This window comes from Pteronotus mesoamericanus, unplaced genomic scaffold, assembly GCF_021234165.1.
Source record: "Pteronotus mesoamericanus isolate MK-2021 breed Mesoamerican mustached bat unplaced genomic scaffold, CSHL_Meso_final contig_169, whole genome shotgun sequence".
Classification (NCBI taxonomy): domain Eukaryota; kingdom Metazoa; phylum Chordata; class Mammalia; order Chiroptera; family Mormoopidae; genus Pteronotus; species Pteronotus mesoamericanus.
The window spans coordinates 2,106,621-2,133,225 of record NW_026555068.1 but is presented as its reverse complement, the minus strand read 5'-3'; the positions used below and the strand labels follow the sequence as shown (position 1 = coordinate 2,133,225).

At 42.0% G+C, this 26,605-nt stretch overlaps 2 protein-coding genes across 6 annotated transcripts in view; one reads left to right on the top strand and one right to left on the bottom strand.

Moving 5' to 3' along the window:
• TMCO3 (transmembrane and coiled-coil domains 3) overlaps nucleotides 1-23,606 on the bottom strand; it is a 45,040-nt gene extending 21,434 nt beyond the window's left edge. For 3 of the 5 annotated variants that reach the window (XM_054565890.1, XM_054565894.1, XM_054565892.1), the window contains exons 1-8: nucleotides 23,369-23,606; nucleotides 21,652-21,742; nucleotides 17,066-17,589; nucleotides 16,012-16,191; nucleotides 14,126-14,317; nucleotides 12,512-12,640; nucleotides 9,013-9,105; nucleotides 3,557-3,743 (exon numbers count right to left, since the gene is read on the bottom strand). In XM_054565890.1, coding sequence (XP_054421865.1) covers nucleotides 3,557-3,743; nucleotides 9,013-9,105; nucleotides 12,512-12,640; nucleotides 14,126-14,317; nucleotides 16,012-16,191; nucleotides 17,066-17,509 — 1,225 coding nt within the window. In that variant the 5' untranslated portion in view covers nucleotides 17,510-17,589; nucleotides 21,652-21,742; nucleotides 23,369-23,606. The remainder of the gene's footprint in view (nucleotides 1-3,556; nucleotides 3,744-9,012; nucleotides 9,106-12,511; nucleotides 12,641-14,125; nucleotides 14,318-16,011; nucleotides 16,192-17,065; nucleotides 17,590-21,651; nucleotides 21,743-23,368) is intronic. The other 2 variants (XM_054565893.1, XM_054565891.1) reach the window with 2 other exon arrangements.
• A 311-nt stretch (nucleotides 23,607-23,917) lies between these two features.
• DCUN1D2 (defective in cullin neddylation 1 domain containing 2) overlaps nucleotides 23,918-26,605 on the top strand; it is a 35,939-nt gene continuing 33,251 nt past the window's right edge. Inside the window, 1 exon segment of the mRNA XM_054565889.1 lies at nucleotides 23,918-24,059. Within this exon segment, the coding sequence (XP_054421864.1) occupies nucleotides 24,057-24,059 (3 nt within the window). The 5' untranslated portion in view covers nucleotides 23,918-24,056.

Sequence of the window (26,605 nt, the reverse complement as noted above, 5' to 3'; positions counted from 1 at the left end):
TTAGTGGTCTTTGCCTGTACTTTCCTAACTACAAGTGAGATTCAGCATCTTTTCACATTTATTGGTCATTCAGGTTTCCTCTTCTGTAAGTTTCCATTAGTGTGTTTTGCCTACTTTCCAAATGAGTTTCCTTTTGTTTTGATTTACTGAAGTTCTTGATGTGTTCTAAGTATTACCCCTTCACATGTTTTATATATTTGTGTGTGTTTGTATCTGTATTTCAAATGTGTTCTCCCAGTCTGTGACTTATAAAAATACCTTTCTAATAACAGTAACAAAGTTTGTGTATTTTCTCTTTTGGATTCTGTGTTTTATGTTTTAAGTAATTCTCTTTACCCTAAGGTCATAAGGATATTTTCCCATATTTTCCTCTAACAGCTCTAAAGTTTCACTCTTCACATTTAGGTGTGTAACCCATGTAGAATTGATTTTTGTGTATAGATCAAAGTGGAGCTCTACATTTTTTTCCATGTGGGTCATAGTTCCCATTCCCTGACCAGCTTGCTTTCTCCCGCTCATGTGCAGCGTCTGAGCTGCTACTCCAGAGGCGAGGGTGTTTCATGGGGGCAATGCGGCGCTGCCTCGGGTACGGTGACGCTGCAGTTCGTCTTAATATCTTACCTCAAGTCACTGTGGGCTACTCCTGGCCTTTGTTCTTAAATAAACTTTAAGATTAGTTTGCAAGTTTCATGAAAAAATCTTGCCAGATTTTTTATTGGGATAGCTGTGAGTTTATAAATTTGGGGAGAAACAACATCTTTATGTACTGTCTTTTCATCCCTGGGCTCTCTTCAATAACGTTTTGTAATTTATCCTTATGATCACACATATCTTCTCAGAGATTTATCCCTTAGTACCTTGTATTTTTTTGTGTTTATTATGAACTGAAGTTTTTTTTTAATTGTGTTTTCTAACTGTGCTGCAGGTCTGTTACATTTTAACATACATTTAATTATAAATTTCCTTATTAGAGTGTAAGTCCTTCAGTGTGTCTACTTACCTCCCGAACATGTAATCCTTTAAACAACTCCTCCTATCTTGTTACAGTCTAGAGTTTTAGCTGGTCTTTTTTAAAAAATGCAAAAAAACCCTCCTTTTCAACAGTCCGTAGTTAATTAAATTTACCAACTTAAAAAATCTCCCTCTCCATGTGCCTTTGTTTTCACATGCCATGTTCTCCTTTTGCTTCCGTCTCTTCCTGCTCAGCTGATCCTCCTGTGGTGCGTTGGTGTGGGGCTGGATAGGCAATCAGTGCTCTAAAGTCTGCATACATCTGAAAATGCTTTTATTTCATCTGCACTCTTCAATAATAACTTTGCTGAGCATGGATGCCTTAAATCAGCATGTAGAAGACATGACTCCACTCTCCTATATCACGTAGTGCTGCTGCGAAGACGCATGCTACTCCTTTTTGGATCATCTGTCCTCTCTTGATAGTTGTCTAGATGTTCCCTTTGTCTATGAAGTACTGCTGTTCTACCGGGAAATGTCTGGAGTGCATTTACTTTCCCTTTTCCTACTCAGTTTTGGAGATGTACATTCAATCTAAGAGCTCACGTCTTTCTCTAATTCTGGAAAATTACCAGCTCTTTCCTCTACTCTCCTCCCAGGACTTCTATGATATGTATACTGAGCCTCTTACTGATTCTCCATGTTTCTCAATGTTCTTCCCAATATCTTCTATCTACACTGTGTTCTTAGTGTCTAATCTAATCAGACGTGATTCCTTCATTTATGTTTCAGTGTTTCAAACACAATTATTTTAAAGTCTTTATTAGGCTTTTCCACAGATAAGGAGAGTTCATGTTCTGGCAACTGCATTTGTTAGCTGTCTTGTCAAGCCACTGATTTTTTTCATAGGTACGGGTATTACAGTGCATAGTTTATGTTAGGAGTTGTTCTTATTTTCCTACGTCATTCCTGGTGCCCTCCTTCATCTTCCTCTGTCACCTGGTTTTGTGAAGGAAGGTCCTAAGCTCCAGGCCACAGGGACAATGGGAATGAACAAGACCACCAGGCTGGCGGCAGCTAGTGCCGTCACTGGCAGAAAGGCTGCGCCCATGCCCACAGATCAACAGAAGGGACCAGATGTTTTAATTTTTCCAGCCTCCTTACACCAGTGGAAAGCCCATGATGTCGAGCAGCGAGGGTGGTCCTTGTGGTCCCCCATGACTCAGGGAACCCACAGGCCCTCGGCCAGTCCTGCTTGTCTCCAGGTCGGTGTTACTAGAGAAGTGAGCCACACAGCTGGGGTGCTCTCCCCAGGTTCCCTTTCATTACTGTGTTGGTGCAGGGCAAAAATCAGTGTAAAGGTGCTATGATATTCTAACCCTGTTTTTTACTGACTTTTACAAAATAAGAGCAAAAAAAATGGCAATGCTCTCAAAGTTTAACTGTGTATAAGACAGTGCCACCAAGTGACATTTAAAAATGTTCATTCCTGCCTTGGCTGGTGTGGCTCAGTGGATTGAGCACCGGTCTGTGAACCAAAGGGTCACCGGTTCGATTGCCAGTGTAGGGTACATGCCTGGGTTGCAGGCTAGGTCCCCAGAAGGTGGTACATGAGATGCAACCACACATTGATGTTTCTCTCCCTCTCTTTCTCCCTCCCTTCCCTTCTCTAAAATAAATAAAATCTTTTTTAAAAAAGTTAATTCCTAAGCTTCTGATCAACCCTGATTTCACTACATACAGTAAAGACTTAGAGACACCAGTCTTTTACTTACACAGATGAAACTATCATCAAAGTTTAAGAGGTGGTACTTTGGTACTTTAATTACCAAAGCACTGCGTGTATTTTATAGAAGAATATGTCAAAAGTATGTCAATTCCCTATCCTTGCCAGAATCAAAGCAGTGTACATTAAGCTTTTTCTTTTCCTTCTTTCTTTCTTTCTTTTTTTTTTTTTTTTGCAGCTGCATGTAACACCACCAGTTGATAGTAGTACAGGCAATAAAGCTTCCATAACTAGAATTCTGGAACTGGGAAGTTTCAGGTTTGGTGCAGCACATTAATCTCTTAAACCCACCAATTCCATAGCACATTTTTCTCTTTTTTTTTTATCCTTACCCAAGGACATTTTTTTCACTGCTTCTAGAGAGGAAGTGAGAGAGAAAAAATATTGATGTGAGAGAGAAGAATCGATTGGTTGCCTCTCACACACACCCAGACTAGAGATCACACACGTCTGGATCAGGGATTGAACCTGCAACCTAGGTATATGCTCTGACCAGGAATCAAACACGCAATCTTTCAGTCATTGGACTACGCTCCAACCAACTGAGCCACACTGGCGAGGGTTCCATAGTATATTTTTCAATGTAGATTCATTTCTTTTAAACATGGTCCTCAAACTGTTTTAAATTTATAAGCATATAAAAAGTATTTTTCTTAATCAAGTGTAGTTTTGGAGAAGCTGAACTTACAGAGACATCAGTTCCTAAGGAAATACCCACAATTGTTAGAAAAGCCCCAAGGAGGAAGTAGAGTTGCAATTTTTTCTAGTCAATTAAATATGTAATACTTCAACACATATTTAGAAGATGTCATCACTTACCTTCTTTTTCACCCCGGGCACTGCCCACGAGGAATCTGGACACTAAGGGTGTGCTGGATAAGGACAAGCAAGTGGAAATAAAAACGCTCTGAGTGGGTCTGATCTGTAAAAGGTGTCCCCATAATAAGCCAAAGGCAATCATTAGTAGTGTCATATAACATGGTCCTTGTAAGGAGATCTTCCACACCTTAAAGAGAACACATTTATTTACACACATCTTAGTGATGACAGAACATCCCTTGACGAGCATCACGCAGAGCACATACATACATACTGTCTGGTAATGGAGCAGGCCTGAATCTTTGAGGGACATACACAACACATTGTGTATATTCAGGAAGAAATTCCTCAGTGGACATAGCAGCACAACATCCAAAGTTGTCATCTTAACACAACAGAAACAGTAAACACTAACATCTGTGTGCTTATAATTTAATCCTCAGAACACATCTTCGAGGTATATATCACTGTCTCCCCCATTTCTAGATGAAAACACTGAAGACCCGTCAGAGGTTGGGGGACTTGACTGGGGTCCCATGCAAGTCAATGTCAGGACATAAACCCAGGCAGCGTGGCTTGATAATCCATCAAATATTGATTAGACACCATGGTATGCACTAAGCACTGCACTAAACATGATGGAAAATGTGAAAGAAACCAGGTTTGATACTAACATTCTGGGGTTTTCAATCTACTTGATGAGGCAATATAATAAAAACTATCTGATACTTACACAATTATGGGTATTACATATTAACAAAAGAAATTAACCTCAAACTCATGCTAGTCTACATTGAAGAACTTGTTCATTTTCTTTTCCTCACTGCACCCTCCCAATCAAAACTGATTCCCTCATCCAGGCCCCCCACAGAAAAAGCTCATGGGGGCCCAGAAGAAGGAGGCCGGAGACGTAGAACTCAGCACAGCTCTGGGACAGTAAGTCAAAGGCAAGCGTTCAGCGGCCCCACCAGCTGGCCAGCGGCATCTGTGTCTCAACACACCTGCTCTCCTTTGGGTGCTCTAAAAGATGCGAGCTTTCCCCTCCCCTGCTCTGGTTTTTGGTAAAAAGCAATACTTCTTGCAAAACCAAAGACATTTTCTTTGAAATCAGGACAGCTGGGAGGCTCTTCCTAAGACTGGTATTGGTTTCCTACTGTGGCAAACAGAGGCACACCCTGGCCCTCCTTAGAGCCATGACCGGCTGCCAGCCTGCCGGTCTACCACAGAATCTTCTAACTTCAGGAAATGAATTACAGGAGCCTCCCAATGCCATAAAGTCCCAACTGGTGGGAGACTAAAAGAGGTAACTGACCTGAGTGCTTGGCCCTCAATGCAGAGACAAATCTGTCTTCTGCCATGTGACTCTGGCCAAAGCAGGCCCCACTCTCTCCTTCCAGAAGGGCAAAGGTTAGCCCCTAATGGCTGCTCCTCAAAAATTCAAACTTCATGCCTCAACTTCATATATTTGGCAGTGATGTTATCATAAAGTGAATCTCTTCCTAATCATTCTTCCTCTTCCTGTATATATGAGCTAACAAGTAATGAAGGACCAGAGCAGACCCACACAGACAGATGCAGCAACTGAGGCTGGGCATGTGAGATTTTAGGGTTCATGGCTACTAGGTAGTCCCTTCTGTAAGTAGTGTTAGCTCTCACACAGAGTATTTCTGCCTACAAGGAACACCTGGAGTTCAGGGGCTGTGCACCGTGGGTAAGTAACAATTTCTCTTCTTTAGTTTCCACATCTGTAGAGAAACGTGAGACTAAAATGATTTTTGAAGTCATTATGAGAGCACACCTTTGACTTTACTATCTGGTGTCTTGCTACACCTTGGTCTGAAGGATTGGAATCTGTTGAACTTGAGAAACAAGGTGTGGAAGGGATGACAGAAAAGACCCCCAGGCGCATCCTTTAGAAACTTCCTGTTCGATGTGGGACCCTGGGCCAGAGCAGCTGCACCACCTGCCATCATAGAAAGGCAGGCCCTCGGGCTGCCGACATTAGTAGCTTCAGTTCAGCAGGAGCCCCAGGCAATTCCTCAGACATCAGAGTCTAGGACGCACTGACGGGAGAATCCCCTCAGCCAAGGCCCCGCGCCCCGAGTATCAGGACCACATTCTCAGATGCACACACGAACACTTGCATACCCTCTCGAGTTCTATTTTCCTCTTTCCTTTCCTAGGACTTCTGTTCACAACTCCCACACATCCTTCCACAGCCCCAAATATAAGCTCCAAAAGGGCAGGGACCATGTTGACTGTATACACTGCCTTACACTCAGAAGCTACCAGGGTGTTTGGAACATCATACTCAACAAGTGTTTGTTGAGAGAACAAATAAGGCATAAAAGAGAAGAAAACACAACTCTTGCCTCCAATTATTTTATAATCTATTTAGAGAGACAAAACCTGATGAACTATTATGATATAAAATTAAGGAACAGTTTAAGTGAGGCTAGAAGAATGAAGGCAGTAGACGATGACTTACTGATAAACGACTTAGACAGTCAATGGTACCAGTGGGCAGAACAGAGAGACCACAACCTTCCTCAGCATCAAGTTTAGTGTTTTTTAATAGTTCTAGTCAAATCTTTAGGATATTTCAGAGAAGACCTAAGAGGGGCCTTCCAGCAGTATTAATATTTCAAAACCCCTATTCAGTAATTTTCTACCATGATAGGAACACATGGGTAACCAACCCACAGAGCAGGGGGACGATTGCACCAGTCACTTCAAGGGCTCTGTAGTTTTGCCAGTTACTTATATCTGAGACATTTTTTTAAATATGTTAGTAACGTAGTTGATTAAGAAGATACAAATCTTGTGCAATCCGAGCCCATGGGCCTAGAGAGGGACAGGATGCCTTCTTAGTGCCTGTCAAGGTTCAGGGCCGCCACATGGGGGCAGCAGCCAAGGCTCCCTGGCACCTGGGAACTGGCCAGTGAGGATCCAAGTCAGGCTGAGGAGACACCACAGACCTCAGCTCACCCCACACAAAGCAAAGAGCACTGCCCAACGTCACTGAATACGTGCCCTTGCCATTTATCAGACAGCATGGCACTCACCAGGCTTCCTCACACAACGCAAACCTTCCTTCCTGAGCCATCCTGACCGCAGCATCACCAAGTGCAAACTGATAAAGTACATGGCTTCTATACTGAAAATTACGTTAACGTTATGTTGTATAGCATGGTCTTCCTATTCAATATTGAATACTACAGTAGTGAAAACATAAATTATAAAAACTTAGAGCTGGAAGAAACTTTAATTTTCTAAAACCCTCACTGATGTCTAAGACGTGAGGCACCTTGCTGAGATGCCAGTCGAAGGAGAACCCAAACTCTGCCCTGCTTTGCTCCATACCACAAGGTAGCCGTTGCTGTTTGCTGTGAACTTCTCTACACTAAACACACGTGAAAACCCAGAGGAGCCCATGCTGTGCTACAAAACAGAGGCCCTGGACTTTCACGGAGCCACAAGATGATTTTCCTGCTCAGGCCCTCAGCTCTTTTGCAGACCTTGGAGGTCCTCGTCACCCAAGCTGGTTTTCTTCTGCCCCACCCACCATACACCTCGATAGAACTAACAGGAAGAATGCAGCCATCTTCTTTTAGGACCCAGGAAAGTGGCCCATTTTCTTTAGACTTTGGATTCAGAAATTAGTATGTGGAGGTCATCATGCCAGAACCATGTAAAAAAGATACAAAAGTACCCAGAGAAAATGCTAAACTAATTCAGAATGCTTTATGAAAAGGCATGCCTTGAGAAGTATTTAAAGGAAGTGAGAGTAACCAGTAGAGGGACAAATGGAGCTTTCAATAGAAAAAAATGAGGCCAAACAGAATAAGGTCAAAGAATAACAGGATGAACTAAGGAGACAATTGGAAAAAGAGGTCAGCAAAATTATAGTAGTTACTCCTTGAAAGGAAACACAAGACTTTACATGAAAAGCTTATTTTTCCTTATTATAAACAGTACATATTGGCTATTACAGGAAATTTGCAAAATACAGGGAAGGAAAAAGGAAGCCCTCCACAGTTGTCTGGCACACTGTTTCCTGCTGCTTTTTACAATGCTTTTAGGCTCCTTTGGGACTGTCGTAGTCAGTCTATATGCTCATATTTTCAAGTTTAGCATTTTAATACATTATTCTTTGTTACTACATGTTCTTATATTTTTAATGGCTACATAATATTCCATCAAGTAGTTATCTTATAGTTTAACCATTAGATACTCAGGTTGCTTCTAATCTTTAATAAAAATGTCACAATGAGGAGCTGAAAACCTTTTGTTGGTTAATTTTTTTTTTTTAAAACTTATCTTTGATTCTTTCCTTTGGCTAGAAACCCAGAAGTAGAACTACTAAGTTAAAGGATATGAACAGATTAAGGCTCTTAAATCAAACGGCTAGATTGCTCTCCAAAAACAGTGTTCCAGTTGTAACTTTCATTAACCTGGTTAAAGAATGCATATTTTATTACCCCTCATGGTAAGTTAAAAACGCTTTGCTCACTTGATGTTAGCATTCTAGCTAATGCTGGTAGGCAAATGGTACCTGGTTTTAACTGACATTTTTTGTAATTGGGGTGTTCCTTTTATTTCCCTCTCCTCCCCACCAGCTTGTTAATCAGCTATTTTGCTTTTCTGTAATATGTTTGTTCCAACTCAACTCAATTTCCATTCTGGAATACTTCAGCATTCAAAGTAATAATTCTAAAAGCCAACAAATTTAGAAGGCAACTGTTGCTGCCATTATTTTAACATCTATTCATACTTATGGTTCTGACTAGTATTAATCTTTCAAAAAATTTCATTTAATGGTGACAGAATAAAATAAAAATTTGCCACTTATTTAGGAATTAGGGTTAGTAAATTTTTTCTAGTGTAACACACTGAATATTCAACCCCCACGATATTTCAGCCTCTAGCAATTTTGGACCTTCGTAGAGGGACCAATGAATTAAAGTTCAAGCATATTGCCCTGGCTGGTGTGGCTCAGTGGGTTGAATAGCAGCCTGTAAACCAAAGGGCTGCCACTTTGATTCCCAGTCAGGGCACCCGCCTGGGTTGAGGGCTGGGTCCCCAGGGGTGGGGCGGGGGGCGCGCAAGAGGCCAACCACACACTGATGTTTCCCTCTCCTCCTCCTGTCCACTCTTTCTAAAATTAAATAAATAAATGAACTCTTGAAAAAAAAATTTCAAGCGTATTACTTCTCAGACCTTTTCTGGAATTAGCCCTTTGAAAGCTAATTCCATTTATTCACTGAATTTACACTTTTTCTAACATGTTTAATCTTTTAAAATTTATGTTCCAAAAGTAGTATCAAACTAAAGCATCATATTCTATTCTAAAACTATTTAATTTGATAGCCAAGTCATGAACAAGGGTTAAAAGTAAATAAACCAAAACCACATTATGTTACCTTGGGGGCAATAACACAGATAGATGTCCTTACCTTTCTCAGCTTTTCTGGGGAAAATTCTAAGCCAACAAGAAAAAGAGTAAAGAACACACCAAATTCTCCTAATGTCTCCACTTGTACAATAGACTGAAAAACAAGAAAATTTTAAAACTATATAATATATTTAACATATTAAGTGTACTTAACAGAACAATCTTGTACTAAGTGGGATCAATACTCAGTGGGATTATCCCTGAAAAAGCACAGGATATATTTTTTAAAAAACTAATTCTTTAAATTTCCTCTATAACCAAGATAATCTGGACTTTCTGATTATAGTGGTTTTTTATTTCCTTTTTTCTTGCTTAACTGAAAAAAGTTTTATTTTCTAAGAACAAGCTCACGAATTCACCTGTTTTCAAGTTCACTGATGCCACTCTGTTATCTTCATTAGTTCCTTTTTTTGGCTTTCTTTGGAGGACGGGGAGGCATTAAACCCGCGTTTAATGATGAACTAATTCAGAGTAGGTCACTGTCGTTTGGACTTCAGTGTGACTAAGTGTATGAACTTTCCCCCGAGTACCACACTTGGTCACACTCCACAGGTTTTGAAATATACAATGTCCTTATGTTCTATACTTGCTTTGGTCCTTCATTTGCTATTTATTTTTGTTTGTTAGTTCGTGAGATTCCACATACGAGTGAAATCATATGGCATTTGCCTTTCCCTGACGGGCTCATTTCACTTGGCATACGTAATACTTCATAGGTCCATCCATGCCTTTGCAGCTTTTTTATCCACTCATCTGCTCAGCACTTGGGCTGCTTCCAAATCTTGACTATCATAAATAATGCTGCAATGAATGTAGGGTGCATATATTCTTTTGAATTAGTGTTTCGGGTTTCTTCAGATAAATTCCCAGAGGTGGAATCACTGGATCCTAAGGCAGCTCCGTTTTTAATTTGCTGAGGAAACACCACACTGCTTTCCACAGTGGCTGCACCAGTCACTCCCACCAGCAGTGCAGGGGGGGGGGGGGTCCCTTTTCTCCCCACATTCTCACCAACACTTGCTGTTTGCTGATTTATTGATGATAACCATTCTGACAAGTGTGAGGTGATATCTCAATGTGGCATTTGCTATTTATTTTTAGTGTTATTACCCTATAGTAGAGAATTTTGTTTCTATTATATTTGGTATAATTTATATTATTTACATTTGAGGTTTTCATTGTGGCTACTGACTGTTCATTTTTTCAAATGTTCCCCGAACATTTGGAGATAAAATACAGGCTCTCATGTGTCTGTGCCATCCCCGCCCCGAGCAGTGACTCGGTCTGTGAGCGGGTGACATTATGAATCCTGCCCCTTTTTACTGGCATCTTTTCTCCTTCCACTTCCAGCCTTTCTTAGTTGCTTTACTTTTACTTCATCTTTATTATACTCCTCTCCACACCACCTGTAAACCTGTATTTTTTAATAGAAAAGTTTATTCCATTTACATCTATTATTGTAAGAGATACTTGTTCTTCTTTTATATCCTCTGGGTTTTATGCTTCCATACTGCTACTTTTATTTTATTTTCCTTCCATTTTAAAAATCAGTCTGTAACCTATGACTTCAAAGTAACATACTTAAATCTGTACTTGTCAACTTAATAAATGAAAACCTATCAACTTCCTCCTAGGAAAAGGTAAATATTTGGTACACTTATACTTTCTCCATTACCCACCTCTCATTTTTGGCTAGTGTGCTCTTGCATTTTTATCTTGATCTACTGTAATTACATTATTTTTCCATGGTATAGCTGATTTATTATGAATTATAATATTTAGCCCTGGCCAGTGTGGCTCAGTTGGTTGGAGTGCCATCCTGCAAACTGAAAGGTTGCAGGTTCAATTCCCAGGTAAGGCACATGCCTGGGTTGCAGGTTTGGTGCATGCAAGAGGCAACTGATTGATGTTTCTCTTCCTCCCTTTCTCTCTCCCTCCCTTCCCCTCTCTCTAAAATCAATAGGCTTGTCCTTGGGTGAGAATTAGAAAAAAAGAATTATAATATTTATAGTATCCAGTTGTATCTATCACCTAGCTATTTAGACTTAATTCCTAGCTTGTGAGCCATTTTTGCTGTTAAGAAAAAAAAAAAGAGGAAACATCTGTATTTGCTATTACTTACAAATACTCTGGAAAGGGAGGGATGGGACATGAGCAGGAAGAGATTTTTCACTTACAGCTTTTTACTGTTTTCAATCATGTGAACATTACCTGTTCAAAAGTTAAATTAAAACCGTTCTCCCCAGAGGCACCCTGCTGACCCCAGCCAGCTGGGCCCAGCCCGTGAGGGCACTCCCACATTGGTTAGCTACCCTACCACTCACTAAGGTGCTGGGCTTTTAGCCTGGAGTAGCTGAGCCCAACTTCTCATCCGGCTTATCTTACCCGCTGTTAAGAGTAGTCTGGTGTGATGATTTCTTCACACCCTCTTCTGCTGTTTCCCAGCCTGGGTAAATCACAGAGGTCCTGACCTGGTACAGGTGTGTTAATCAGCAGTAAGGAAACGAGGCTGCAAGTGGTGCATTCCACAACCTTCCCTCATTTGTCTTCTCCTATTCCATCCAACTGCAAACCATCAGTGAGGTTTGCAAATTCTGTTGCTTTTTTTCCATCATCCTACATTGTTCCTTCTGTGTGGACTCATGACACTTACTTACTCTCAGCATTCTTTTTCTATTTTGTCCAAATTGTGTAGATTTAAATGAGAAATTCCAAAGCCCAAAAAATGCTGGGAATCCTTCCTGTCAAAAAGTGCTGTCAATGTAAAATGAAGCTCACTTCATCTGTTTGGCAAGCAGCCTCCAGCCAATGCAGCCTCAGTGCCCCACTGTCTCTTGGGGTTCTCATAATACCCTACATTTAAGGCTTGATAAGCCCTCACGACTTTATAAATTTTTCAATGTATTAAGAATTTTGTTCAAATCTTTAAAAAAAGATTTTATTTGTTTATTTTCAGAGAGAGGGTAAGAGAGGGAAAAAGAGAGAGAGAGAAACATTGATGTGTGAGAGAAACATTGATCAGCTGCCTCTCAGGCACCCCCAATCAGGGACCTGGTCCCCAACCCAGGCATGTACCCTGACTGGGAATCGAACCAGTGACCTTTCGGTTTGCAGGCCAGTGTTCAATCCACTGAGCCACACAAGCCAGGGCTGTATTAAGAATTTTTTTAAAAATACACTGAATCCAGCATTTTTGGTTCCTTCCGGTCTCTGAATAATTTGGTCCATCATTTTACTGGAAATAGAATCTTTAAAGCTAATACAACTGAAAGACATGATAAGGGTTATTTTATCTAGTCAAGTCACCCACTCATTAATGAATAAACTGACTTTCTTACTGCTTAGAAATTTTTTATGAAACTTTAAAGGGCATCATCTTTAATATGGTTTATAAGAAACTGTTATCTTCATTAATTCAAGTTCAAAACTTTATTGTCTTCATGAATGTTCCTTTTGTATTCTGTTAAACAGATACTAAAACAGTTAAGTTTTGTTCTTACCTTAATACTATTTAGTCCTGAAGGTCCCAGAAGTACACCACAAATAATATAACCAAACATTGTAGGCAACCCTATTGTTGTGCAGAGCCAGCCACAAGGTAAAGACAACATTCCTATGGTAACAATGTCCTAATACAAGAGAAAACAAGAAACACAAAAATTTAAGATAATAGTTGGCAAGAAAGGTCTGGTTGATGGAAAAAGCACGACAGGATAGTATCCTGATTTCACTGAATGGAAATAAAGAACAAACAATGAAACGAAAGGAGAAAATTCTTACTACTACTGTGTACAACAGAGAAGTTGAAAACAGAATGTATTCTGGGAGTAGATGAAGTTAGTTCCTAAGGGTCTAACGATTTTAGCAAAATCTTTACAGTAGCCTAAGAATTCTGAACACTAGGACTCCATTTAGTCTTTTAGTCTGGGAAATCTTTAGAGCTGGTGTCCTAATATAACTTACCTTCTACATTGGTTTTCCTGCCACACAAAGTCAATATAACCATCACAGTCATAATTGATTCTGGCAAGAATCATCAATGGGTGTTAAAACTCCTGGTGAAAGTTTGGCAAGAAGCAGGATATTCATATAGCCTCAAAATATTTCTCCAGAAATGATATATTAATTACAAAGGTTAAAAAAAAGAGAGAGAAACTCATAGTGGAGACCCCACCCATTTAGAGGGCACTAATGTGTTCATTTTGCAGACTCAGCCCCTCCCAGTTGCCATTCCAGCCATAACTAAGGAAGGCAATTCATCTGCTAAGTTTTATCTATTGACTCAAGAATACTGATATGGGGACCAGCCCCTCACAGAGCCCTTGGAGATCATTTACCTTCCTCTCAGCCTGTCTGTGTTGGCACCATCTCTAAGAGTAGGTTATTTGCCTGAGTTTCTTTTCCTGTACAAATTCCAGTGTCGGGGAGCTCTGTTAGAGACCTGACAATTTATATGGAACCCACCTGCCTTCCCTGAGCAGGCTGGGTCCCGTCACATCTAATCTATTCCTTATTTCTGTCCAAATCCAAACAGTGACCTTGAACCATATAACCATCAACTTTCAAGTCTTTAAATGATTTTATATCCTCTTACTTGAATGGTTTCCTTAGAGTCCACAGAGCTGCATCCAGCTCAGTCCCTCAGTCTGGAACGCCAGTCCCCGCTGAGGGAGACAGTTCTCACACTGCACCACCTCCCCTCCCCCAGGTCAAACAAAGCCATGTGTGATACCTTAGCCAAAACTCTCTGCCTCAGAAGAATGTTTTATTTTAGTGAAAACAGTTTTAGATAGCTGAAGCTTTAATCCCATCGTATAACACAAAAAGTCTTCAAAACTCTCAAAACAAAATTAATTTTCATTTTAAACATTAAAATGCTTTATTCTTACAGGGAAAAGAGTAAAAAGTAAGAGAAAATGTTTTAAGTCACAGAAAGCGTAGGGAATTCTAGTAAAATCTCTCTGTTAGGAGGAAGGATACATACTCTAATATAATATTCAGAAAATAAAGCTCGATCTCACTTGACATGTATACCAGAAGATGGGAAGGGGATTTAGTGGGAATTAACCCCAGAGCCCGGTTTTGAGAGGAGAGCGAGCAGACGGACAGACTACCTTTATGAAGTGGTGATCTGCACGCGGGATTGTTGCATCTCTGGGCTTCGTCAAAATATACTGGTTGTTCTGGGAGTCAATCAGCATGCTAAGACCTAAGTCATCTTCCACTTCCCGTTTTGTGAGATTTTGCTTTGAATTGGCCTCTTCTTCCTCCACCCTCAGAACTGCCTCAAAATTGACCCCCTTGACCTGTAACAATAACCAATATTATGTAATTAGCATTTTTCAAGTTCAATTTTTAGAGAGTAAATTCATAGAGAAGAATGATAGGAATGTTTTTGGTATTCTGTCAGATGTGAGGAAAGATCAACAAATATTTGTTAGTATGAATTTGAAAAAAATTTCAATGAAAAAAGGAAGTATTGAAAATTTCTATTACTTCTAAATACCTAGTTTACCTAATTCACGTTGTGGACCTGTGAGGTATAATAATAAATATATATTTGGTATTCACCACCTGTCCTGGCTCACAACTGCCAAAACCCATGTAATTTCCTAAGTAACAATGAGCAATGGGAACATCTTTTGCTATATTTGGTCTTTCATCCTTGGTTCCTGAAATAGCTCCAGAACGATAGAGGTGAAAGAAGTATCTTGTTATTGAGAAGCCCTTAGCCACCTTGCCTGAGTGGATATTTGTGAGGTGATTTTTGGAAAGGCCTTAGATATAACCACAGGACTGGACTGGTCACCACAGGAACTAAGCATGTGATGAGGGGGCTGACCTTTCAGCCCGACCCAGGCCTCCATGAGGGGGAAGGGGCTGGAGACAGAGTTAATCACAAGCCTACATAATGAAGCCTCCATGGAAATCCCTCAGGTATGGGGTTCACAGGGGGCTCCGCAGCTTTTCCGCACAACTTGCCACATGCGCATCTTCACCTGGCTCTTTCTGAGCTCTATCCTATACGTAGTAATCTAGAAAGTAAACTGCTTTCCTGAGTTCTGTGACCTGCTCTAGCAAATTATGGAGCTCAAGAAGGAGGAACATGGATCCTCCAGGGTAACAACCTGGTACTCGGGATTGGTGACTTCCGTGGAGAGGAGTCTTGGACTGAGCCCTGACCTGCAGGGCCTGCGCTAACCCCAGCTAGAGTGAGAACTGCACGGAACTGTCAGACACCCTGCTAGTGCCACCAAGAGCTGGAGACTGATTGGCAGGGGAAAGCCCCGGTGCCCTGGGAGTACTGAGGCGTTTGCGGAGCAGGGAATGAAGGGCATGACTGTTTTACTTTCACGGGCATATTCTTTCAAAAAGTCATAGCCCTTAAAATACTCATGATCCCTTAAAAAAAGTCATAGCCCTTAAAATACTCCATCTGATAATTAGAAAATTTTAAAAACACCCCACACTTTTCACTCATTTTTCATTCTTCCTCCTTTCTTATCTGATCTTGCTCTAATCTGCTTTTATTACCTAACCCATTTCTGAGTCCATTCCAAGACTCACAATTTTCAGCATTCATCTCATTTTTTCCCCAAAGAATCCTGATCATGGAACAGTCAGCAGTCTGAAATTCTGCTTCAGATGTGAAAATAATTTCCTATAAGGAGTTTTTGGCTCCCCTGGACGATCAGCATGGAAACCCAACCGTCCAAGGCAAGGCTCCCTGAACCCAGAGTCCCAGTCCTCCTGAGGGCACAGCTGGGAAGGAAAGCTGGGCCTCTAATGGGCGACTGATGGAAGGAGAGAAGAAAACGAAGGAAAACTAGAGTGCTTCTTCTGCAAGACCAAGCCAAACTATTTTTGACACAGAAGTGTTTTAGTTTTGTCCTTGTTTTCAAACTACACTAAAAATACACATGCAAACAATCTCAACAACACATCCTTTCAATAAGTAGCTCCACAGGTAAAGATGAACTTGTTCTGGAAGGCTACTTACTGATTTATTGTCATCAAAAGCATGCTCCTCTATTTCCTCCTCTAAACGATCGGCTGCCTTTCTTACATCTTCAAGAATTTCATCAAGCATGGATAAACTTTTGTTTTGATGTTGCATATTTTTAAGGGCTTCAACTTGATGTTTTTCTGCTGCCAGAAGTTCCACATATTCTGTCTCTTCCTATTCATTTGTAAGAAATAAAGAGTGGGGTTTATTAAAAAATAAATCAAATATCACTTCCATTTAGGTATCTGGCCCAACCACACCAACCACCATACTCTCTCTCTGTTAAATGTTCCTGCTCATAAATGAATAATTCAAGCTCTAGGCAATTAGGAAAAGTCAAGGATCACCACCATATAGTCCATCGTTGACTAGAACGCTGTTATGTGGTGTATGACTGTATTTGTACCCAAAATGCCATACTTTGGTAAAGAAAGTTTAATAAGTCTGTATCTTCTCTACTTTTTAAGCTATGTAATAATACCATAGGCTTTCTATGAAGATGGAGTTATATTTTATATATTTAAAGTACCTGGCACCTAATACATGGCTTAAATGATGGCTTTAAAAAATCATATAAATAATATCACATCTGATACAGCAGTAGTTTCTTCTCATTTTAAAAGTATACTTCATCAAAATCCTTAATTCAAATGTATACATACACTTGTTTAAAACCAATTTTAATATTTTTGTTGAAGCAAATCAACATTCACACAGAAAGGTGTTCTGTTACAAACGGAAAATGTTCATTGCTGTTACAAATATATTTATTTCTGCATCAGTTTATTGGGATAACTTCGGTAATTATTTTAATAACCCAGGTATTTCACAATACAGAAAGGCATTCGAGAATGACTTCTGGAAGTGATAAAACGTAACTACTCTAAGATACCATGCAAAGCAAAGGCTGCTCGTAGGCACTAGAGATTTTCTCTGTGTTTAATCATTACGAACAAAAGCCCTTAACGGACCACATCTGCTGAAGCATCAGCATCATCTGCGTTTTTCCTCCCCCCCACCTTCTAGCTCAGAGTGGGAGATGACTAACCTTTATGGCAGCCTCTCTCAAGGCCTCCAGGCGCTGCCTGCTGCTCTCTTTCATGTTCACCACGTCTTTGTAATCTCCCTGCAGGGCTCTTTGGAGTCCATAGATAGCCTGGAAGACTGAATTTTCACTTTCGTTGAGCTCTTTTTGGAAAATTTCAAATGTGTGCACCTGAAAGAGCTTCTCTTCATCCGAAAGGCCAACATCTTTTTCCACTGCTCTGATTGCATTTTTCAGTTTGTTAAGAACTACAGCCTTTTGGCGAAGAAGGCCGGAGAGCTTTCTGCAGCCATCTAGGACCCACTGCTTCCTCTGCGTGATAGCTGCCCCTTTGCCTCGGTGCAGCTTGATGGCATGTTTTGCTACCTCTTCATGTTCCGCAGCATTTGCTATCAAATGAAGCAATGGAAGCAACATCCAAAAGTAATGTTTTTCCAATACCTTCATGATCCAGTTTTAGAGGACAGAGCAAGGCAGTCCAAAGATTTCCGCTAAGCTGAGCTTGCATTTTAGATAAACATTTTCAGCTGGAAAGAAAGGTTTATTGTCACATATAGTTGAATGATGATTCATTATTACTGAAATCAAAGTTAAAGTATTAAATAGTTACATCCAGAAAACTATCACTGTTCTGAAGAAAATGGTTTGTTTTTTTTTTCTATATTAACATCTGAACTATTTTTTGCACCTAGGTTAAAATCAAATACTGAATGTGAAAGTATGTGCCTGGTAAGACTTGAGACTAAAGGCTGTGTCTGAATTTAAAGGAAATAGTTTTAAAGAAAAACTCAGCCTCATGTATTTACTAAATTTATCAAGGACAAAAGACAAAATCACTTCTATTTGAGAGGTTCCATGTATCAACGACCAGAAAATTCATAGATCAGTTAACCACCTGTGGGAAACATGCTCTAAATCATTCCAGAAATGACATCTTTTGAGGTACTATTAGCTTGTTGGCCATATCATTTGCTTTCCAAAATCACTTGGAATTTTGCTAAATTTCCAAAGTCAGTCTATAGTTAATTCTATAGTTAAGTGCCAATAAGATAGCAAGGGCAGAAAAAAAAAATCTCCAAATATAATCACATCTGGATCTCTAGGGCTTTAAAAACATTCAAACATTTCAATCGTCCGAACTCAAGCTTCCTCTCCTTCTCTCTTTAGGGAGGCCTCAAGCAGCATGTACGAACTTATCCCGGCACCTGAGCACAGACGCAGCCCTGGACTGGACGAGCTGGAGGGTTCGGTACAGGCAGCAGTGGGAGCTGCCGCTGTGGTGTCCGGACTGTTACAAGCAGAGCACAGGGCTGTTCCCCCAGGGGGAAGTGTTATCAAGGAGCAGGAGGCAGCTGTGATGTCACTAGGAAAGAATGACCTGAGGGGCAGTAAAATAGACTACAGAAAGAAGAAGTAACAAATGCAAGAGAAGCCAGTGAGATACACCTTAAAAAATATGCACTGAACCTGGCATCTAGGAGCTCACTGGGCCCAAGCAGTTAGACCAAAAAAGAAAACACAATTTTCCACAGGACTTACAGTTTATAGGAAACAAAACATTCATATACACCATCTAATCATTCTTAAGAGCCGTATGCAATGGATTATCATGTCAAGAATTCTTATTCAACTGTCAAAAATACCAATATTTCCCCTACCTGGGGATCTGTTTACTAAAATATTAATCTATACTTTAATTTCATTGATAATCCCAGTTGTAATCACTTTAATCTGGTTTCCCAAACAAAGCAGATTAGATGCAGCAAAAATAAAAGTGGGGCATTTCTAGAGATAGAATTCTGACCAAACCAAGAAATGGCAGCCAATAGATAGTGGAGACAAAACAGAGCTTAGGAAAAAGAAATACAAGAAGTGACCAAAGACCAGCAGCCCAGGTGACCTGGGGTAGGGCTGAACCATTCCGAGCACTTCTGCAGATCCTAAAAATACCTCTTTGGAGACCAGAAGAGCCACCAATGTTGAAAATGACAATAAAAAAAGTCACGAAGAAAAGACTATATTCTGGTTAAAAAATCAGAAAACTGCTCGATTTCAATACATTTTTAGATACTTTGGCTCCTAATGTTACAAGAATTCACTTACCTAGAACAGTTCAATTCTTAATAAGGTTGGATAAATGAGAACTTGCTGTTTGTTATAGTTTTAATACAACTTAAAGTAAATGTTCCCACCTTAAAAATAAATAACCGATTAACCAATCACAGTCACACCTAGCAATGTAGTTGTTATTTTAATGACTCACTTAATTGCTAAGCTTCTATTGTTCCAAGAGAGAAAGAATTGAATTGTCACTTCAGAAGTACACTTTCAGTACCTTTCAGAACCAAGACAGAAATTCCAAATGCTTCATTAATGCATTCCATTCCCCGCCCCTGTCCCAAAGTGATTCTTTTATGGATTTCAGACTTCAGAAAAATAATCCACTGCACAGTCTGTGTGTGAATAGCACCCCTTTGTTCATTTCTGGTTCCTTCCTCCAGCAAGTCCCTGAAATTAAATAGCTATCCTTCTAAACCATAATACCCAAGGGAGCTATTAATTTTTATGAGAAATCTTTGAGAATTGTAGTTGTAGACAAACTAATATTTCCATTGAAATAAGCTTATATCATCAACCTAAACTGAAATTATTTATTTTTCCTTCATACTTGGCTATCAAATCCTATGGATTACTAACATGCTTTTTCTTGAGTAAATGGTAAACATTTTAAGTTTCAGTGTTATTTTATTATTGTTATATATCATCATTAAGAAATATTTTGGATTTGTTGTGTTTTTATAATGAATTCTTAAAGTTTCTATTTCTTGAACTACTGATACATAGAACCTGGAGTCAGTCTCCAGGTTCAGTGAGGAGAGCCTATCATGCACACTGTATGACTCCATTTACACACTGTTCTTGAAATGACAAACTGTAGAGTTGGAGAACAGATCGCAGTTGTCAGGGGTCAGGGAAGGGTGAGGAGGTGGTTGTGGCTATAACAAGATAGCAGGAGGGACCCTGTGGGACAGAAATGTTCTGTGTCTTGACTGTGGTAGGGCCACACAAACTTATGCGTACAATAGAATTGTACAGACTGTGACATGTGCACATATACAAATGCAGGCCATACCGGTGCAATCCGAATAAGCCGGATGGGATGCATCACTGTAATGTCCTGCTTATACTGTAGTTTTGTAAGGACGACCACCGGGGAAAACTAGGCAAAGAGTGTACAGGATTTCTCTGCATTATTTCTCACAACTGTATGTGAATTTAATCACCTCAAAAATTATGTATAAATGTTTACTGTTTCCCACTACATCCTTACTGCATATAATGATCACCATATGCATTGCAGAGGGGTGATATATTTTCATATTTTAAAAAAACTAGAAAATGCCCTAAAACAGAGCCAAAGGTTTTCAGGCTGGCTCAGCTACAGTAAAACCTAAGGTTACTTTTCACTTAGCACAATAGCAAAATCAAATACTTTGAGCACCACCCCTCCCCGAAAGTTTCTACTTGAAAACGTTTCTATCCCAACATTAATTAAAATATATCTCCCCAACTTATCAAATTCAAATGGGTTTTTATAAATGCAGAATAGGAATCTCAACACTTATTTTTAAATTGATGAGATTATTTGATGCAGAAAAAAAGTATTTGTAATAAATGTCTTACATGATTTAAAATAAAAGGGCAAATGGGTTCACCATTAAGCCTATTCAAAAAAAACTTCCCATACTTCTAATTCATTGTCATTTTACATACACACACACACACACACACACACACACAAATCTCATCAGTCTTATTCTACAGAGAATTTTTAGCAATTCAGAAATGTCACATATCATTTATTGGATAAAAAGCTCAAAAACAGAGCATAATAATGTAGTCTCAGACTAGGCTCTTTCAGAGCAAAGTCACTAAAGTGAAAGATTTCTCCCGTACACCTCTGACTGGGGGCTCCATCATGACGACAGGGTTGAGAAAACTATCTCTTTAGGCACCTGCTGTTAGGCCCCCAGAGCCCAGAGCCCAGAGCCTTAGGGTTAAGGAGTCCTTCAGGGAAAGGGAAAGTCAATGGAGGAGAACTGAAGCAGCTACTCTTTTATCAGTTTTTTGTAATGGGCTAAAATCAGAAAACCTTGCGGCTCTGCTGCCCAGCCTCCTGCTCCTCATGCAGCCACAGGAGGCTCCTTCATCTCTCTTCCTCAGGGCCTTCCAGACCCACTGCTGCGTATTCACCAGATGAAACTGCTGAGAACGCACCTACAGTAGTTTATTCACTGCACTAGTTCAGCAGCCACTGTGTGCCTGGCAGAGTCCCCCTGGGCTGGGCTCTGACTTTATTGGTAAAGCTGGGGAAGCCACCCAAATCAGCAGTAAAACAGCAGGGAGGGAGTTTACAGACCTTCAGCCAGGCTGCATTCTAACTTAGGTGTCAGGGTCTTGTTGTTGTAGCCAATCAAATAAACAGGGTCCCACAAATCCTAACGCCTTCTGCCACCAGACAGCCCAAGCCAGGATGTTAGCCCCATTCACCCAGCTGAACCTGAGCCCCAGGTGTGGGGGGTACTGACCTGGTGCTTGGGCTGTGTGTAGGAAATTCCGGAACAAGCAGTGTGGGTGTGGCAAGAACAGGGGAGTCCAGTACCAGTTACTTTGCTTCCTCTGAAAAATGAAAATATAAGGATTATTTCTATTTAATTGTTTAAAATTAGAATTTGCCCTGGCTGGTGTGGCTCAGTGGACTGAGTGCCAGCCTTTGGCAAACCAAGGGGTTGCCCCGTTTGATTCCCGGTTGGGGCACATGCCTGGGTTGAGGGCCAGGTCCCCAGGTGGGGGTGCATGAGAGGCAACCACACATTGATGTTTCTCTCCCTCTCCTTCTCCCTCCCTTCCCCTCTCTCTAAAAATAAATAAATAAAATATTAAATAAAACAAAAAAGCTAAAGTTAATATATATGTAAAAGAATTCCTTCATGATACCAACACTCTCAGGTTCAGCAAAAAACAGTAATTTAACAGGCAACAAAGGAGGAGCTTGTGGAATGGTCTAGTGAGGAAATTCCCCAACACAAATAATCTTAATCTAATCTGTGGAAGATTTAATAAGCATATTTTAAATTTTAACAAGTTGAATGATGTAAAGTATATTAAAAATAAAGCACTTACTATCTTGTAAATACAATTTGTGCTTATTCATATCTAATTAGTAAAAGAATTGGAGAATGAAAGAAAGGGAGAGAGGAATGAAAGAAAATTCTTATGGACATTAAAAATGTTTAAGGCATATAATTGTTAATTAAATTCTACAAAAAAAAACAAAACCCCACAAATATTCCATTGAGGAATCCAATCACGGAGACACTACTTTCTAAAAAGTTAGTATTACAAGAGAAATTTGGAACCAGTAAGATGCTCTGATCCAAAGAATAATCAGGAAAATGTGTAAATATGAAAAGGCTGAGCTATCTTATACCTAGATCAATATACGATCTAATAATATCTGAATGTCAGAGCTTGTGTCCCCAATGGGTATTTAAAATAGCCATTACATTTATTCAGGCGCTATCAGGTGAGATCCAAAAAGAGCTGAGACACGGGGCCTACGAGGAAGGTTGGAGCTCAGTGACCCGCATTTGTTCTTGCGGACGTGGGGGAATAAGAAAGGAAGAGCAAAGAACAGCCCTTCTGGGGAAGGAGTAAGGGATCCACAGCGGATCCCCTCCCGGTTTATGGTGCGTGAAGATGAGAGAGATCTCCCTGTTTTTCCTGGGAGATGGTCTAGGACAGTCGGCAAACGGCGTTAGGTCTTCTGCGGGACCCCGTTTATTTGCTTACAGCAATAAGACCTTGACACCTAAGTTAGAATGCACCCTGGCAGAAGGTCTGTAAACCCAGCCAGCTGTTAAACCGCTGACTCCGGCGGCTTCCCCGGCTTTACCAATAAAGACTGCACTTCGCAACCCTGCCGCATCACACTCTCCTAACCACGATCCTGGGGTCCACTGCCAGGTCCACCCGTCTGTACGAGAGGTTGTGAAAAAGGCTGAACCATCAACCTCACATACCGCAGAGCCAGGCGCGCAGAAAGAGAGATGAAGAGCGGGGCTCTGGGATCCGAAAGGCCCGAGTCTGAGAGGAGAGAACGGGAAACCTCCGGGAGGGGGAGACCCTGCCCAGAAGGAAACCCGAGGAAGGGAATACTCCAGGGAGGGAAGACCCAGGGAGGAAAGACCCAAGGAGGAAGCCCCGAGGGTCCGAACTTCGGGCAGGATCCTGCACAGCGCTCACCGGGATGTTCCGGACGCCGCGCGTCCTGGGTCCGGCTCTCTGGCTCCGGGAGGCCAAGGGCGGACAAGTAATCGGCTGTACCGCATCCCTTCGCAAGCGGCGGGACCGCCCTTGGGGCAGGAACAGGGACCGGGTCGGGTACGGAGTCTCCCCGAGCCACCCGACCCCCCGTCTCCCGAACGCCGTCTCTGCAGACGCGACCAAGAGCAGGTAGCTGCCCCCTTAAAAGGGTGGGCAAGGATTCAGTCGGCTCCCGGGTGGCGCGGTGCTCCTTGGGATTTGTAGGAGAGAGCTGGGACCCGGGCACCATGGCCCCTGGGCTGCGCAGTGCACGTCGGAGTTGGAGGCGGGGACGGGGCGGGGCGCCCGGGTCCAGCGGGCCCACTACGCGCTAGAGCGTTGGCGCTGAGAGGGGGCGGGGCCTGGGCCTGGTACGCCCCTGGGAGCATCGGCGCACGCCGGGAGTTGGAGTTCCGTCGGGAACCTGTCCTCGCCTCCCCTGTGCGTCTCCCGCCCCCCCCTCGGCCCCTCCCCTCGGCCCCTCCCCTCGGCCCGTCCCTTGGGCCCCTCCCCGGGCGGGTGTCCCGGGAGCCGAGGACTAGGACCCTGCGGCTGTAGCGGAGCGGGAGGCGGCTGGGGCTCCTGCGCAGACGGCTGGGCCGCTGAGAAGCGGGGAGCGCCGGGGAGAATGGTAGGTGGCCCGCAGTTTCGCCTTCCGCCCGGCCCCTCCTGCGCACCCGGGGCTGGGGGAGCTCCCGGGTCGGGGGGCCGGAGCCGGGGAGCGCTGGGCGCGAAGGTCACCGGAGCGGCGGGGTCGCGGCCCGCCCTCCTTTGCCGTGGGCGCTGCTGGAGCTGGGGAGGCACGCAGGTGGGAACCTGCACGGCCCAGGGCGAGATCTGCGCGGTGACCTCAGTGCAGCGCTTTGGTTTGACGGGATGGGGGCACAGGGCAAGCAAGCATGGGGACTCCGACCAGTGCTCCACCTAAGCTCGAGCAGCGGGGTGAACTAGAAGGGAGGGACGTTCCGAGCAGACGCAGCATCCTGTCAGAGGTGAAATGGACAAGACAGTGCCTTTGAGCATTGCCAGTAATTCAGTGTGGCTGGAATGTGGAGTTCAGGGTCCACAATGGCAGGACTACACAAGCAGGGCCTTGTATTAGATGCTGAGTATTGAGTTTATCTAGGATATAACGGGAACCATAGAAGGTTTTTAGGAAGTAGGGTTGTGTGTGAGTTGATCATGTTTGTATTTTATTTATAAAAGGCCGTTTGCAAAGAGAATAGGAATTGGATCAGAAGGGGTCAGGACTGCAAGGAGACCAGCTAGGAAACTATAGTAATAATTTAGGGAATAAGAGTTGAAGACTTGAGCCAAAGATTGTCTGTAGGAATAAGGGAGATGAGAGGAGGGAGAGGTGAGGACTTTTACAGAGCTGTTCAGAAGGGGAGACTAAAGGAAAGAAAGGACTCAGCAGTTTCTGGCTGGGACAGCTGAGCAGATGGTGATGTTATTGACCAAAATGGGGAATATAGAGGGAAGTGCAGATTTGTGTGGGAAGACAATATAGTAATAAGGAGGAAATAGAGGGATCATATAGCTGGTAGGAGATAGAGATATGGAGCTCAGAAAAGACCTTTTGGGAAATTACTTTGTAAATGCACAATTACTTTGTAAGTGTACAATTACTTTAAATGTAGTGGAAACCATGGTAGTCGATGGGTTTCATCACTCATTCAGTAAATTCACGTTTCTCTGTGCAAGGAAGGTAGTATGCAGGATGCTGGGATATTCATGGAGCTGATGTCCTAGCAGGAGAGACAAGCACTAAAAGCACAACCATTTTATTACAGTTGTGATAAGTGCCAGGGAGTGGCACAGGTTCCAGGAACCCAGGTGGTGGGGTAGGTGAGTGGTGTCAGATGCTGAGGCAGTGAAGGTTTAGCCAAAGTAATACATGTGAGCTGAACTCTCAAGAATGAGTGGGGTGGGAGGGGCAGCCAGGTGTGTGCAGTACTCCAGGAGGAAAGAACAGAATAGGTGGTAGGGGATCGCATCCTCCAGGAATTGGAAAATCTGCCTGTCTAACCACAGAGAGCCACGGAAACGTGACACAGCAGGAAGCTTGAAAGGGAGCTGGAACCAGGTTGTTCAGTCTTCCAGGGCACAGGAAGAAAATGTTAGTCTTTGTCCTAATGGTATGGGAAGGCCAGTGGGAGGGGCCCAGAGGGGAAAGAGTAGAGGCCTGAGGACAGAGCTTGAGGGTGGGCAGATTGGCCAAGAAGGAGATGAAGAAGGGCATGTCAGAGAAACAAGATTAGACAGAGTGGTCTTAGGAACCAGCAGTGCAGCCAGAAGGCACTTGGTGGCTTAGTGGAGCAGCTGCACTGCCCAGGCGGGGTGTGCCCACCTCAGCAGGCAGAGACCACTCTCTCCAGCTCTTAAGGAAAAGCGACTAGGTGGGCAGGACCTTAACTTGCAGAAGAGGACTGTGCAACCACTGCAGAGGTTGGAGACCCATGAGTATGAAAGGAAACACTTGAATTTTAACACCAATGCTCCCCCTCCCCCCACCTGAAATAGAGTCAAAGTGACCAAGTTTATATAATAAATGTGGTAACTATTGTTGCCCTGGCAGCCCCTAGTAAGTTGATCCTAAGAGAAGATTTCCTGTATCAAGTGGAAGGGCATTGTAAGAATAACTTTTTCTTTTTTCATTTTATGCATGGTCAGTCTTGGTGCCCAGATTATGTAAGCAATTTTAACAAGGTCACAGTTAAAGTATTTGAGACTTTTTCTATAAGTTGGAGATTTTATTTTATCCTTCTCCTGGATTGTCTAGATTTTTATTTCAGTAATTCTGTACATTTTACCAGAATAAAACAATGAAACATAGACAATGCCATCCCCCCTCCCCTTTAAAAGCTACCATTAATAATTTAATTGTCTTGGCATGGTAAGTCTCAGTGAAGGCCATCAGAGCTTGAAGCGTAGGCCCTGGTCCTGCCAATTTATGGACCTTTATTAATTTTACATGGATTTCATCTTGTCTAAATAGGCCAGAGCTTACTTCTTTTCTCTCTAATTTTTTTTCATTTCTAAGGCTTTTTCTTCTAGACAGCTTTATGCCAGTTCCCTTTCCTACTAATTGCAACTTGCAGTTTGCAAATATAACCTACAGTCTTTAGACTTAGATTAATGATGATTGTTTTAATCACTATTGTTTTATGGAGAAAC